The sequence below is a fragment of the Acipenser ruthenus genome, chromosome 3 (genome assembly GCF_902713425.1).
Source record: "Acipenser ruthenus chromosome 3, fAciRut3.2 maternal haplotype, whole genome shotgun sequence".
NCBI lineage: Eukaryota > Metazoa > Chordata > Actinopteri > Acipenseriformes > Acipenseridae > Acipenser > Acipenser ruthenus.
Genome location: NC_081191.1, coordinates 15,014,275 through 15,031,445, shown reverse-complemented (window position 1 = coordinate 15,031,445; position 17,171 = coordinate 15,014,275). Strand labels below are relative to the sequence as shown.

General features: G+C 36.6%; 1 protein-coding gene across 2 annotated transcripts; it reads right to left on the bottom strand.

Annotated features, from left to right (window-relative positions):
* Nucleotides 1-3,688: 3,688 nt before the first annotated feature.
* Nucleotides 3,689-12,927, bottom strand: pdp1 (pyruvate dehydrogenase phosphatase catalytic subunit 1). Of its 2 annotated transcripts, none has more exons than XM_034058995.3 (2): nt 12,780-12,927; nt 3,689-10,787 (listed from the first exon to the last, which is right to left on the bottom strand). In XM_034058995.3, the coding sequence occupies exon 2, from the start codon at nt 10,732-10,734 to the stop codon at nt 9,103-9,105; it is 1,632 nt and encodes a 543-aa protein (XP_033914886.2). In that variant the 5' UTR covers nt 10,735-10,787; nt 12,780-12,927; the 3' UTR covers nt 3,689-9,102. The 2 variants fall into 2 exon arrangements, with proteins under 2 accessions (XP_033914886.2, XP_058868580.1); XM_059012597.1 differs by having other exon boundaries at nt 12,723-12,916.
* Nucleotides 12,928-17,171: the final 4,244 nt, after the last annotated feature.

Here is a 17,171-nt window from a genome sequence, read left to right as displayed (position 1 = left end):
TGCGCTTACATAGGGTGCAGTGCAAAATAATTGCCTAGCCGCAGTGCAATTAGAATTTTGCATCCGCAATTACATCTACCCCCAAATCTTGCAACACACTGAACCAAAAGATGGTGCTGCTCAAATGTAATGGTGACATTTACCACAGTTTCTAGGGAACCCTTTGTTAGAAATTTTCTTTAAGACACTGTATAAATTATAATTTTTCTTCCAGTTCTGGTAATGTATTTATTGTGCCCTGTATGAAGTGTTTTCTCCGTACTGAAATGTGGATAAGCACCTAGTCATTAACATAAGTAAAAGAAAGATTAGGATTACAGTTTACACAAGATTAATTTTGTGCTACCAAAAATCCAGATTTTTTTCAGTGGCTTTCCAGAAAGACTAAGCTGCTCATTAAGTTTGTGTTTATTAAAGCAGATAATGACCTCAGTTTACCTCCCTCATTCCATAATCTTGGTTCCCCTCTTTAACCCCCAACGTACCCATGCAGAGGGACTTGGACAACAAAGTTTACTGTGGTAAAAAGCATAGCAAAGCCTGGTAAACCACAGAGAAGTATGGTAAATCATTATAATTACTATGGTTACTCTGTAAAAGAAGAAATGATCTTCAGTAACACAATAACAAGAGGACCTTCTAGGTGTTAAGATGGATTTGAACACCTTAAATACATTGTAGGACAAATATTGTTTAATTGTGGGATATGTGATACCATTTAAAAAAAAAAAAAAAATAGAGAAAAAATACAATATACTGATTTTGAGCCCCAGCTTTGAAGAGAACACATTTACCACAATCAGAAAAATCCTCGGTTTTAAAGTTGGTTGTTTCCATCTAGTGGCTGAATTCCTAGTCCCTTATACCAGCTAAAATAAACCATGAGAAAAATACAGGATTTAGAATGCGTTCTGCATCTACTACAGTAGGTTCCCCAGCTCATTTATACAGGGCTACAACTTTGTATTCTTAGAGACAGTGTATTTAAGGACATTAGCAAATGTAACCTATAAACATACCCTCTATTTATAAAATACAGAACAGCATACATGACGAGATAGACAGTGGTTAAAATGAACATCTGGGAATGGTTTGAATGACTTTTGTTTAGAGAATCATATGGAAAGAGGAGTACAATAAAACTATATAATATTAAATGGTATTGAACAGACCTCCTCCCTCCATTCAAATCAAGGAGTCAGGGAGTGTACAGTAAATCAAGTTTGTATCCTTAAAGGGCTATACAGTTTAGTCATTTAAGTGAGTTTCATTTTCTTCTAGGAGTAAATGATTTATTGAACGGATTCATTTAAATAGACTATTTGGTTACAGTAACCCTGCTGTAACATAAGTTGCAGTAGAAGCCCACTTATCCAGTGATTTTTATTTCCGCTGCCTGTTGAATAATAAAAAAATATATATCTCTTTACACTTTATTAACATGGCCTTTGCAGGAACATGGAATGAAACTACAGTATGAAACATATTTAATGCAAATCCTGTTAACAACTTTCCCTGTCTATCAACACTCAAAGAAATCTGTAAACTGACAAACCTGATTTAGAAATACTCCTCTACATACTACCAAGGAAAACAGACACTGTTTTTTTTTTTCTTCAGGGGCTACTGATAAACTGTACTTTAACTCTTACAAAGGTGTGATTAATTACTATTTACGTAGTAAAGAAACAAGGTAACTGCATATTATGATTTAGTGACTTAGTCATATTTTGACCGTGGCCAACTTTCCAAGACAACAGTTCTCTAATCAGTTTTGGAATTATTACTTAAGGTGCCGACCCCCTTGTGTAATTGATAAGAAACTTATTTAATATGAATTAAATATAATTTAATGCAGTTGATGAAAGGCTATTAACTAGAATCCACCATGTTTCTAAATGCAATGATATGGTATTTTAGAGTCCGGTTTGGTATTCCACAATATTACACTAAAATATAATGTTGGTGTTGGCTGAACTACTTTTTTCATAATTGAGCATTCAACATTCCACAAGCAGATTTACCTGTAGGGAAAAAAAAAACATATTAGTGGAGTCCCCAGTTGCTCTTCCTTAAATGACTTCCATCTCCATCTGACCCTTGGTGGCCATAAGACAAAAACAACCAAAAAAAACCAAAAACATATCAAGCCCTGTTTTAAAGCAAGAGCAAATTGTAATGGTCTGAGAGGAATACAACAACTGTTATGGTATTAAACTAGCAAGAAACAACTTGGCTGCAGTGAGGAGCAGCTAATCTACTGCTCAGAGTTGTGTTTTGCTAGTTTTATACCATCAAAACTATTTAATTAACCTCTGAATAAACTGACTTTACACTTGCTTCAAAATATGGTGATATGGTAGACTGTAGCGTGCAAACTACTGCATTTCAATGGTTTAATAAAAAATAAAAAAACAACAGTAGTTTTATTAGTCATATACATTTCTTGCCTGACTGTTGCATCTATCTGATGCAGTTTACAGTTGTTTTACACTGTGGGTATTGTCTGCAGTATCACTCAGGATTTATCTTTAAAGGGATCTTTCCAGCTCACACTGTCCTCCCCCTAAACATTGCCATTATCTGAATTTTACTCCCCAAGTAGACATTAGCATTAGTGCTTGTTTTGCAGGGAGCACAGTATTTAAAAGTTACAAAAGAAAATAGAGCAAATCAGCAAACTATAGGACATGTAGAATCCAGCAGGTGGTGCAAAATCACAACTGTGTGCCAGACACAAATCCACGACAAGACACATAACCTGGCTTTAAGGTGTATAAAAAAAGTTTACTTAAAAAATGTTACTAACTACAGAGTCCTGGAAAATGTGTTGGTTTGAGGGGTATTACTTGCTGGTTTTACCACACAGCCTACATTTTTGATGAGATGATCATCCTCCCTTCAAAAATGTGTAAAATACTTTAACAATGTGATCCATTTACTACCAATCCTAAAAGACTGACATTTTTATAATTTCTTTCATATAGGCATATAAAAGAAAAGGTTTTTTTTTTTAAATGTACACAAAAAGTTTAAAAGATTATATGTTTCTATACTAAAAGAGAAGAATGTGGGTTTTAAAATCTTGGTTAGTATCCCTTTAACGAAGTCTGATTTAATTAATATTTTTAAATAAATCCATTACAATTGAGACAAGTTAATTTGGTATATGGCTAACCAGCTGAACAGATTAAGCACTAGCTTTATTTGATTTTTACAATACCCCCAAGATTGTATATAACATGAGACTTATTGTGAGTCTGTATGCACAGTGATAAAACAACAAAAACAAAGACTACAAATACTGCACTTATTAGCTCCTACTGCATATGGAACATATATCAATTCAACTAACAAAGTTTATATAAAAAGGCCACAGGTACTATTTTTCCCTGAACAGATAACCCCATTGCTGTACATTCAACAGAGCAACAAAGCGAAACTAACATTTAAACAAAGCACATAAGATTATAAGACATTTTACAAATGAGAGAAAGCCGTTTGGCCTTTCTGCAGTATGCTTGTTCAGTTTCCAATAGCTGATTGATCTCTAAATGTTGTTAAGTTGGATCTTAAAAGGGCCCCAGTGATTCAGCAGCAACAATAACATGACTACTAGGTAACCCATTTGATACCCTCACCACTCCAGAAGTGTTTGCCAAGTCTTCTGAAAAACTTCACAGCCTACTGTAAAACACCTCATAGCACTTTTATTAAAATAATAAATGATATACAACATATTATAGTATACACTTTCATACAGCGCTATTTTTATTACATACATATAATTACAATATTGTGTTAAGTTTAATGTAACAACATTCTCCATAAGTACTAGCAAATAAACTTGAAATACTATACAAGGATCAGATCTTTACATGATTGATCCTTACTGCAATAGTGTTACCTAAATGCAAACACATTTGTAAGTTAAAGGTGAATAATCTCTACAATTGTCATAACTCAAGATACTATAAACACCTTCATATGTAATACTTCTACTACTGTATAAACAGATCTGCACATCAAACTGAGAAACGTGTACAGTAAGTATATGCACCTTGACTAACCCCCCCCCCCCCATTTCAAGCCTTTCTTTTTTTTTTTATACCAGTTGGCCACTCATGTACTGGAACAACTACCCCCATAATTGAGATAATAGGATTCATGTGAAAGTGCTTCTTTATACACTGACTGGCCAAAACATTTTTTGAATGCAAGTAAAATGAGAAAATCTCGTTTTCAATGGTGAATACGGGTGCCACCACACCTTAACATAGCAGATGCATTGACGGCAACACATGTGGAACAGAACATCACCGAAAAGTACATCCCCGCTCATGGTGAATCAAGACAGAAAACCTTTGCAATGCAATGTAATAAACAACAGATGTGCTGCAGTGGCCCAAAGCTCAGAAACCTCCGGCACTCGACAAAAAACCGGTTTCCACTCGAATGACACACTGTCAAGAAAAAAGGCTGTAGTCATTGTGTTTGGCCAGTCAGTGTAGGATCTTCTTATAAAGGCAGTTATTTTAACTTACAGAACAGCAGAAAGGCTTAAAAGACAGATTTTTACTATTGTATATTGTGGAAAGTAGGAACTAAAAAGACTAAAATACAGTTTTAAGTTCACTGACCGAGACTGTGTGGGAGTCTACTTCTTAAAATAGACCTTCTGACTAGTGTTCCACTACTAACACCATGTTCTGTCTATTCCACTTTGAATACCTAATTTAAATATGCAATTGTACAACATTAACAATTAAAAGGATAAACATAAAAATCTAAATCAAGTGTTTAAAGTGATGGTTCAGTATTTTGCCCAAGTTTTGTGATTTTGCTGTTGCAATTAAATGTCATTACTGATTGTCGTGTTTCGAGCCCTTACTTGTGTAAATAACAAAAAAAGTGCATCCTCATGTTACTGTTGCTGTGGTTTCCTCTCCTTTTGTTGGGTGTCAGAAGACCCAGACACTTCTCTTTTTCCTTTAAGGTGTCCGAAAGTTGACTGACCAAGAGAGTTTACTCCCCTAAAAATACATTCTATACTGAACTTAATCAGATGTGGTAAATACAGGGTTCATACAGTTTTTCTGATACAAATTTCAAGAACTTCAAGACCTAAATGTAAGGAGTTTGACAATTTTTGATGTTGATAACTAAACCAACTGTAAAAACAAAGCTTTTGCATTAACAGTTTAAACTGTATAATAAGAGAAATCTCACGTTTTGAGTACAGGTAAGTACTGGACCAGTAAACTTTCTTATTCAGTAACACTAACTCAGTTTTGGTACCTATAGGCGAGTCTTTCATTGTAAAACCAGTACAACAATTCAGTGTTTTAATCAATGTGAGAAGCAATAGTTCAATAATGTTGGTGTCTTAATCATAGGTGCCTAACTTTGTTAAAAAGTGGGGGGCAAACTGAAGGATTAACTGGCATATTTATTATTACTATTATTATTATTATTATTATTATTATTATTATTATTTTACAATTAGAAGCTCTAAAGGCCTTTGCACACTGGATCCGTTCCGTCATTTAGAAACCGCCATCCGAAAAAGTCGTGTGTCAATCCATTGCACACAAGATGCATTCAAACTGTACTTCAGAGCAATGATGTGCAGTGGAGGCTTTGTAGTAAATATACTTAGTTTCATTATTTTAATAAAAAATAAATACAATTATGTTGTTAATTCTTACATAACTCTGAACACAAAAAAATTTAAATGTAGTATAAACTTTTGCTAATTATTACGTTTCTACTAGATTACAATAATGTTGTTACGCAATAGATAAAAAAAAAACAAAAAAACATATGATATTACACAACACGGCTGTCACAGCATCAGAAACCATATGACCAATATTTAATTTTTCAAACATTAGCTCCTGTAATAAATAGATCTAAAAGTTGGGAAGCTTGCAATGAGCTACCAAAAATACTTTCCATCCCTTGCATGTACTGCCCCTCTTTTCTGACTGTTAAGTCCTGACCGCTCTTGCCCTGTCACGCTTCTTTCTCTGATATGTGTCTCCAGGTTAGGCCATTGTTTCTTTATTTCCTCGACTACAATTGAAGTAAAAAGTATATGCTATACTGTAATAACCTATACTGCACAAAATCAACAATTTCATGTTTTATAATACATATCATTCATGCCCAAGTCCGTGGCAATGTCTTTCCATATGTTTTTTTTTTCCAAGTCTTTGTAATCTTTGTTGGATTTATCATAAAGTAATTTTTGTTTGGTGACACACACAATTAGATTTTCCATTTTGTTCAGGGAACTGCAAGAATCCACGTGTCTTCCCAGTTGTTTTTCATTGGTCAATGTAATTTTTAACGCACGTCAAATCGGATCAAATCGAACTTGTTTCGATTCCAAAATTGACGCATCACCGTCGTACGACAATTCCAGACTCAGCGTGCAAGATGCAGTAGAGAATACACATGATCGTTTTTTTCTGTTTAGACGCACGTTAAATTCAGATGCGTTATCAGATCCAGTGTGCAAAGGCCTTTAGAAACCAAGCTAACCTTGCTGTTGTGAAGTTACAGTTTTAGTAATTGCAAACCGACAAAATAGGGCAGATGTTTCAGCATCAAATGTTCAATATGTACTTATTGAGCATGCAAGTAGATGTGTACAGTACCAATGGCATCTCTGCACAGAGCTCCACCTTGAATTATCACGTGTAGTGTATTAAAGGAAAGTGTTAAACAAAGAAAAGCAAGTACTGTTCTTTTAAAAGGTAAGTATTCCCGAAGTAAGGCAGGTCAAAATGCCTGCCATGTCAGAAGCACTGGTTTACTATATATATATATATATATATATATATATATATATATATATATATATATATATATATATATATATATATTTAAAAAAAAAACTTCTCGAAGCAAATGCAAATATATATATACAGTGCCTTGCGAAAGTATTCGGCCCCCTTGAACTTTGCGACCTTTTGCCACATTTCAGGCTTCAAACATAAAGATATGAAACTGTAATTTTTTGTGAAGAATCAACAACAAGTGGGACACAATCATGAAGTGGAACGAAATTTATTGGATACTTCAAACTTTTTTAACAAATAAAAAACTGAAAAATTGGGCGTGCAAAATTATTCAGCCCCTTTACTTTCAGTGCAGCAAACTCTCTCCAGAAGTTCAGTGAGGATCTCTGAATGATCCAATGTTGACCTAAATGACTAATGATGATAAATAGAATCCACCTGTGTGTAATCAAGTCTCCGTATAAATGCACCTGCACTGTGATAGTCTCAGAGGTCCGTTTAAGGCGCAGAGAGCATCATGAAGAACAAGGAACACACCAGGCAGGTCCGAGATACTGTTGTGGAGAAGTTTAAAGCCGGAGTTGGATACAAAAAGATTTCCCAAGCTTTAAACATCCCAAGGAGCACTGTGCAAGCGATAATATTGAAATGGAAGGAGTATCAGACCACTGCAAATCTACCAAGACCTGGCCGTCCCTCTAAACTTTCAGCTCATACAAGGAAAAGACTGATCAGAGATGCAGCCAAGAGGCCCATGATCACTCTGGATGAACTGCAGAGATCTACAGCTGAGGTGGGAGACTCTGTCCATAGGACAACAATCAGTCGTATGCTGCACAAATCTGGCCTTTATGGAAGAGTGGCAAGAAGAAAGCCATTTCTTAAAGATATCCATAAAAAGTGTCGTTTACAGTTTGCCACAAGCCACCTGGGAGACACACCAAACATGTGGAAGAAGGTGCTCTGGTCAGATGAAACCAAAATCGAACTTTTTGGCAACAATGCAAAACGTTATGTTTGGCGTAAAAGCAACACAGCTCATCACCCTGAACACACCATCCCCACTGTCAAACATGGTGGTGGCAGCATCATGATTTGGGCCTGCTTTTCTTCAGCAGGGACAGGGAAGATGGTTAAAATTGATGGGAAGATGGATGGAGCCAAATACAGGACCATTCTGGAAGAAAACCTGATGGAGTCTGCAAAAGACCTGAGACTGGGACGGAGATTTGTCTTCCAACAAGACAATGATCCAAAACATAAAGCAAAATCTACAATGGAATGGTTCACAAATAAACATATCCAGGTGTTAGAATGGCCAAGTCAAAGTCCAGACCTGAATACAATCGAGAATCTGTGGAAAGAACTGAAAACTGCTGTTCACAAATGCTCTCCATCCAACCTCACTGAGCTCGAGCTGTTTTGCAAGGAGGAATGGGCAAAAATTTCAGTCTCTCGATGTGCAAAACTGATAGAGACATACCCCAAGCGACTTACAGCTGTAATCGCAGCAAAAGGTGGCGCTACAAAGTATTAACTTAAGGGGGCTGAATAATTTTGCACGCCCAATTTTTCAGTTTTTTATTTGTTAAAAAAGTTTGAAATATCCAATAAATTTCGTTCCACTTCATGATTGTGTCCCAGTTTCATATCTTTATGTTTGAAGCCTGAAATGTGGCAAAAGGTCGCAAAGTTCAAGGGGGCCGAATACTTTCGCAAGGCACTGTATATATATATATATATATATAATTTTTTTTTTGTTTGTTTGCTGAATAAAACAATTTCACCAGTATACATTAAACAGAATAACTTAGTTGCAGGAAGTATCAGTCAAGAGTTTCTTGTTTTATATGTTATTTTGAAATATCATTGCTTCAGATTATTACTAGTTCTTAATAACAGTAACAACAATGTATTTAGAGTTAGCGTTGAACTTAAACTTGTTCATGGCCCAGCAGCAACTCTCCTTCTCTCTTGCCTTTTTTCAATGCATATCACTTAATAGAGAATAAAAACCAACTAAACTAACAACTACATAGCCTACAAACTTTCACTCATTCATCTAAAACGTGTTTCTGCTATCGCACTGGTAGTACTGCAACAGCTGTCCCAGGAAAAATCACCCAAAACAATGTAGCATTTTGGACATATTACTGAGTTTCAACAGCAGCCACTCCATTCAGCTGTGTCAGGACAAGGCAGTGGACGTGTGTTGTAAATCCAGTAACATTCATGCTAGTTGTGCATAAAAGTTTGTATTTCAAGTTTGGTAATCTGAACAATCGGCTCTCAAAGTTCAATCCCCTCCTCCTGGTTTGCTCTGTGCACCAATAACATGAGAATTAAACTGCACTACGATAATGGTGATATCGTCCCTGTACATTCGGGCAAGCTCCTCAGGCAGGCTCAGCATTTTACAAAGTCGTTCGTGGTCCACCACTCCAAACTCGTTGTTGCCCACTGCGTGCCTGATCAGATGGGTTGCAGCGTTCTGATCCTCAAAGACAGAGGAAATCCTTGCTCTTCGCTCCATCAGCAAGCCCTGCATTTGACCCAGGGTCACCTTGTACCCTCCCACAGATATGGGCTGCTGGAGGTGGACACCTGTTAGATATTCTCCAACAACTCTCACCACCTCTTGTCGGTGCATGGTCTCCCACAGTCCATCCGTGCCCAGCACAAGGAATTTGTCCTGGGGTCTTAAGCTATGGTGAATGACTTCTGGCTTGGCTGTGAGATATGGGGGAGTGTGGTAGTTTGGAGGGATAAACTTTGTGTGCTCATTCTCATTCAACTGATCAGGTCCCGATTCCAGCACCATCTTCTGAAGCTCGATGCTCCACTTGAACTTCACATCCCCGAATGCCCTGAATGGCATAAGCAGGCCTAGCAACCTATCCTGTTTGACAACAGTCTTTTCCTCATTCTTTGGATGCTGGGATCTAATGCGTTTGATTTCATCCTCATTCTGTGCATTGTGATCATTCGATAAGGTAACAGCAGTCCAAGATCCATCTTCCTCCTGCACTCCAAGCACTGCTCTGCCATCTCCGGTGTTTGCAACTTGTATATCAGCACCATCTATATGAGCAACGCAGGCAGTGGCTCCAGAGAATGCTACTCGAAGCACCCAGTAGTTAAGGAAAGAGTTGGGATCTCCAACTTGAGCTTCCAGGGAAATATCGTTATCAAGCCTCTTAAAGGCATTAATTAAAGCTTCTTGAGTGTCTGGGTGCTCTCCAGTATTCAGGTCAATGAGCTCCTGCCAGTAAGTTCGCAGACTATTGAAGTACAACTTGGAAGCTTCCTTACTGAAATAATCATTAGGGTGCTTGTGCCACTGTAGGATGGGCAATATGGCACGTCCATTTTCCACTGCATTTTCTATCTCCAGCAAAGTCTCGTGTGGCAGCAAAGAGACAGCAATGTAATAGAAAAGCCTTTCGCTCACCGCCTGGGCACAGGCACATCCGGCGTGTCCATCGAACACCCCAAACAACATTCCCCTTGTCTGCAAGCAGGTGGCAACACTTCTCCTGTCTTCAATGGGAGCATTGGCTGGCAGCTGGCTGCTATCAAAGCCCAGAATTGAGCTCACATTCTTCCCATCAAACTCTGGGACTTTAAAGCGGTATTCATTTGCTTTTAAGATGCTGTTGACTTGAGGGGGAGTCAGATTGTAGTACTGCTGGGAAGTAGTTCTGTAGCTCTGTGTCTTGATATACCACAGAGGGTTGTCCTTTATTGATCTACCGGACCCCAGTGTCATGGGGCTAGCTGTTTTCAGCAGCGCATGCAATGTTTTCAGGGAGTGTGGTGGTAAAGAGCAACATAGATTCCGATTGTGGCTGTGGAAGATGCAGGTGCCTAACTTTCTGATTTCTCCATTGCGAATGGCTGTAGTAAATATACGGGAAGGCACAGGCATGGCAAAACAAAGCAGAATCCGTCAGCTGTTTTAAAAAAAATCTTCTCAATGTTCTACAATGAAAATAAAAAAAGAAGTTAGTATAAACAGAGTATACTAACTTTTGTTTGAACAGACCTTCAAAAGGTAAAACTTAAAGTCTACATACAGTAGGCCTAATTCCCAAATGCAACCCAAAAGATCTATAGGAGATTACAAGTCTATGATAAAATTTGGAGAGTTCATTATGTAGCATGTGACAGACAGAGAGACAGACCCTAAAAATAATTCTTCTAGCAAGAAATTAGTATAACAGTTGTAAGAAAACAGAAAATTGTTTTTAACATTCTGGAACTGAAGTTACCAACAACATCTGATGACCTTTAACATTTTGCCTTTAAATTAGTAAGCTGGAAGGGCCAGTTTGTCAAGGGAATGGGTTACTGTGACTTTGAGCATTTCATAATGGAGTACCTGGAACATGCAACATTTGTAATCCCTCAGCTTGGAGAAAGCTTTTATTTGATTAGTGGAGTTTAATGATACCACTGCTCCTAATTGAATTTCTTACAGCATTTGTTGGTTTGTTTTTGCACTTGTGTGTTTCTGCTGAAGGTTTGGAAAACAAAAGTTAAGAGTGTTGTGAGCGAGTGCTCAAGGTCATATTAAAGCAAAACAAAATACCCCGCTGAAGCATGTTCCATAGGTGGTCACTTCTGCACCTATATTTTCACTGTTTTGTGTTTGTTAGTTAGAGGAAGGTACATTGATAGTAATTGTTTTGCAGCATTCTCTTGTTGTTGAATAAACTAAATAATGACAGTAGTCAGTTGTTTTTACCAGTAACGATTGTTACTGGCACTAACTTAGACAAAAAGTTACGTTAATATATGTATATGTTTTTTGATTGACGATTACTGAGATAATTTTACATCGATTTAAAAACTGCTGCAGCACACAAAATCCTTCCCATTGGGGCTGCACCCGATCACGGCTGCTGATTTCTTTGCTGCCAGTAATTGCACAACACCCAGTTTTAAACCGACACCTTTCCTGTTCTCTAAATTTCAGCTAAATAAAATATAAATTAGGCTATAATTATTTGTACTGCTAATAAGAAACCCCAAACAGCCTGCTGCCTTCAGGAGCCAACCATACCAGGAACAACAAAATGAGGTATTTACACAAAGGTATTTTTATACAGCGAGATGGCTAAAGGCCGACACCAAAAACACATGAAAACAAATGCCTTATCTGAAGAGAAAACAGAAACATTAGGCGCAATAAGAAACTAAAAACTCAAAATGTTCTATTAAGCCTTTCAAAAGGACGATTGGATTTTAAAAGATAAATCCGCTCCCTGGATCTGGCAGCAGCTGAGGTGTTTTGGCAGTCTGCCGGTACACGACCCTAAAAAAAGACATCGTCCAAATACACTACTGAGCTAAATGCCTGTACTTTAAAACCAGGACCACATTACTTAAGGTTCATATCAAACTGCAATCCAATTCTAAAAAACAAAACAAAACACAGAAATCTGGTTTTGCAACGGCTGACACGACTAGCATCACAATCGAGAGGGTGATTGCAAATTCCAGTGTAACAATACACGACTTCTCCAGTAGTGTATGTAGTGTTTTTTCATGTTATTTTAAAACGATTACATAAATAATAATAATAATAATAATAATAATAATAATAATAATAATAATATGCATTGTTTGGGAGGTCTACGATCTGTTCACCCGTCATACAAATAAGCAAATCAGTGAAGTTATAATAACCTACATTTCGCTTGTTGCTACGTGTAAACACAAAGTTGCCATGTTGAGACAGGAAGGCACACACCCATCCATACCGACAATACTCAGTTGCAGAAAACAAAAATCACTTCAAAAGCAATACTATACACCTGAAACCATTCTAAAATAAGATAAAACGCATTATAGAAAATCTATAAAACCTATGCAGCAATAATACTAAAATACATTATATACGTGTTTACAAACCAGTTAAAGCGCATTTTGAACATCACCGATCGTATGGGGGAAAGAAAAAATACAAACCGCTGTAGCTGTTTCGTTCTCTTGCTTTTATTTTCAATGTGACATTCAGCTTATCGGTGGAAAGTTACACCTAACATGAATGTCAGCATCCCGGGCCCAGCTACGTGTATTCCGCAGCTCCTGACTGGTTCCTCCAACTGGTACAGGGCGTGTCCTGTCGTCCAGCAAATATATTTGCTTGGCAGGTTTGTCACTTACCGAGTTCCGTTTTGGAGGTTTGGTAGATGTTTTAGAAGTAATACCTTTCTTAAGAAGTTTATGAAAAAGGAGATTCGAGAGCGCGGAAACGGATATACACCCATGGGTCCATGCACCCAGACATGGTACTTTTTTTTTTCTTAATGTGTATCCTCTTAAACTACTACTCTTAAATATTACTCTGCTTTTACAAGCACAAATAGAGCTGGGCTACAAATAGTTTGTTTTTACCTTGTCTCTGTAGTAACACAGTAGAGCTTAAAGTTACATGTTTTGTTGAGTCTTATGAAACATCAGTCGTTTATAAAGTGTTGGATGTGGGAGCGCTTTCCAAGATAGCACATTGTATTAGTACTCGGTCTATCAGATCAACTGTTGTGACAAAAACTGCCAAGAAGATAAAGTTGCAATTGTCATAAAAAAAGAATCAGTCCATGCTATATTTCACTTTGCTATACTTTCACTATGTGAATCTTATAAGAGTGTGTGTTATGTATTGCAGGTTTTCTATTTTTGTTCCTGAACCCTGTAATAAAAATAGCAATCTATCTTCCAGATCATCTTTCTTGAAAGAGGGTTGACTGCATGCACTCTCAGTACAGATTAGAGGGATTTGCACTGTCAACTCAGAACCCTTGGACCGGCACTTATTTTCAGGTTTCCCTACCAAAGAAGAGACACTTCATGCTTGTGTATAGCAAAAGCATAACAACCTTTGACCTGCAGGATTTGGATTTATAACCCTACCCTCTAAACTATGCCTATAATCTGGTCTTCAAATAATAAACCTCAGTAATGGCCAATTAACACATTGTTGCCAATACAGTATACTAGATTTTTTATGCTAGTCATACTGATATCCAAATTGGCTTGCCATACTGAATTTTTGGTTTGCATTAGCCCAGTGATGTTCTATTCTTGATTTTCCCTGTTGACCTGGACTAGCTGTTTTTTACACACAGTAGAATCCTGTTGGCTGAATAGTGTTTTTGCCAGAATTTTTATTCAGCAAACCAAAGTATTAACCTAAGTGCCTGTCTAGTTGTCAAAACCAAGATAAGCATTGCATTCTTTAATATGTACACATTTATTTTTAGGCACAGACAAAAACATATAACTTCAGGCTGTTATTTGTAGTCTGCTTTGCTAAATGCCCAATGTTGTACAGTCTTCTCTAAATTTTCTTATGGGTGTACAAATAAATGCGACTTAAACATCATTACATTGCATATAAATAGAATTAGTTACAATTATTCCAGTAAACAACTGATTGAGCTAAGTGAATTGCGATTGAGTGGAGTTGTTGCACTGGCTAAAGCTGGCTTTTTTTCCTTGTCACTAGGACGCCTTAACCTAATACCTAATAACCCTTGACACAGCACTCACTGTAGCCAGACAATATGTGCTGACCTACCTATACCGTGTTTTAATGAAGCAGGAGCAACTAGAACACACATTTGAACTAATATTATACCAAATTGATATAAAAAATACAGGCATATATTTTCTAACCAGATTTTTAACATAATCCCCTGAGTCGCACAGTAGGTAGTTTATGGGTGCTATTTTGTCATGTATGTTAACCCAATAATATCCCGTTTCAGTGCATGAGGCGTGAAAGTTTTAATGTGTTTATCACGATCAGTTTGTCATTATGGTTGCTAAACATTTAAATCTATTAAAAAAACTATTAACTCAAATGGTAGTATTCCTGTGACAATGTCAGATGTTTGATGTGATTCAATATTTGCTCTGGCACTCTAAGCAGTCATGTGAACAACATATTTAAACAAGCATACACCGTCTTAAAGCTTAGATTTTAAAAAAGGAATGAGTTCACATATATCACATGTTTTACATGTAGGTGTCTTTAAATAATATTCCAAATGCACATAATCATTGCTTAGTTCACGCTTTAACATGGTCTCCTTTATCTCAAGTACTGTAAGTGTATCATACAAACAGTGGCAGTGTTTTGATTTAAAACTCTTCTCTTTAATCTTAAACAGATTAAGTTACCATTCAAACTGTTAGGTCTGTTAAGATATATTGTATTTGTAATTTTTCTCATTTGAAAAAGTCCTCAATTTGTCCTTTGTTGGATCGATGTATTATTTTGGTGCGACAATGATGTTGTTTTGAAGATTTATCTAATCATATCCGGTATTTAACGCAATTAAAACCAGACCGACAATGTTAGTTGGTAATAGTTGCAGAACAGGCCCACTATTTTCATTCAATTTAAGCAGTCCTACCAAACCAGATACTGCAGATGTCTTTTATTACGGACTTTGATTCTCCCTCACCCACAGACGATGGGAATTTTCTGCTGTCAGTCAGTAGCTGACTATCTTCCCAGGAGGGAAGTGAAAAAAGGCCTTGACAACGGTTCCTCACAGGGCTTGTTGCTAACCAGCAACATAAACAACTGATTAACTCTCCTGTCCATAATTAATGCCATATGGAATTAATAGAATTGCTGTTTGCTTCCAATACAGATTTTTCAACAGATTAATAAATAATACAGTCACACTTGCAATAAAAAAAACATCTACTACATAAAGAAGGACCACCAGTTTATACTGATAATGATCAGTTTCTTTTTACCACTGATTATGTGCAATAGCCTGGTGCAATACGCATACAACTCAGTAGCATCATGGCCCACCTATTGCCTGTTGTTCTGCACATAGCTTAGCATAAATAATGATGCACTCTAAACATTATTAACAATACAGTACGCAAATAAATTGGTCAATTATTACATCTTACTATTTGAAGCCTGCCACAGCCTCTATAATAGAGGAGTGCAAGATTTGATAATTATGATGTCATGATTTTTCAGTCATTCCAAACAATTTTAACCATTTAAGCAGTTTATTCATACCAAGTCAACCCTACATCCTTACACGTGAATACGTTGTCTGTGTAAGGTAATGACTGCAGATACCAAAATGCGTCACACCAGTTCTAATCTAATGCTGTTCCCTATGGTAGTAAGAACCAGCCGTATCCTCGGTATACACCTACTACCACCACTTTATACCTCACACCAATGTAGAGGGCCTCAGTTTCATAGTGCTGTCCATTCTAGACAAAATAACATTTATTTAAATAAGATTCAGAACCATGTGTTGTGTATATGTGTAGCCTATATGATTTGGTACTTGTGAGCAATAAATGAGAAGCTACAATAATTACCAAGTAACAACTCCAAAAGCAATATGTATGTATGTATTTTGAATTCAGCAATGAAAAAAAAAAGCAACAACTGTAAAATTACATTTTAAACAAGTATGTGATACAAGTTTATAATGGGGCTATCTAATAATGGGGCTAGTCCTGCTGTCAGAAACCATAACACAATTCCTTTCTGTATTGAACAGTTTGACCAACTGTACCTTTTTTTCTTTATTTTTTTTAACAAGATAAGTTTTGTGATGACTTCAGGAATTGTTGTGTATTCCTTTTGTGTGTATTGGGTGTAACTTGAAATTGATTGCACTTTGTAAGGCAAAATGTGCTGCAAATAATCATTTATAGGATTTTAAGCATACATTATTACCAGGGAAGACAAAACAACCAAACATGCCATACAGTATATTTACGTTTATGCAACATCACAAATACTGCAAGAACACTATACAAACAGCAGGGTCTATTCAAGTAAAAGGACAGGTTTTGTCCTTATTTAATAGTTAATTGAATCCCCCTTTTTAATTTTGCAGTGTTCCATATACAGTGCATACAAAATAAACCATTGCTACTCACTGTGACACGCAGAGTATGTGCAGCTGCTTGGAGTGTCTAAATAGACTGATGCATGGCAGGAAATATCTGTGAATGTTATGTTACCTATTCACTGTGATCCAAAATTAGTTACTCTCCTAAACCTGGGGCAACTTTTGTTTTCTATGTGAATCAGTCAGCATGCTGTTATATACAACAGACAGATGCTTCCTTATGCCCCAGATTGATGCTAAACATGTATTTGTATAATATGTATTTACCACACTTATAAAATTGCAGTGGAAATATAAATTAATATGTTTGCAAAATAAATAAACACACACATATTAAAGGACTTAAAAAGTAGTGTATTATAGAAATGTATATATGGAAAACATAATCTACATTTAAAAAAAATGCACACGAAAATATTTTAAAACAGAAGAATCCACAATCAAACAGAAA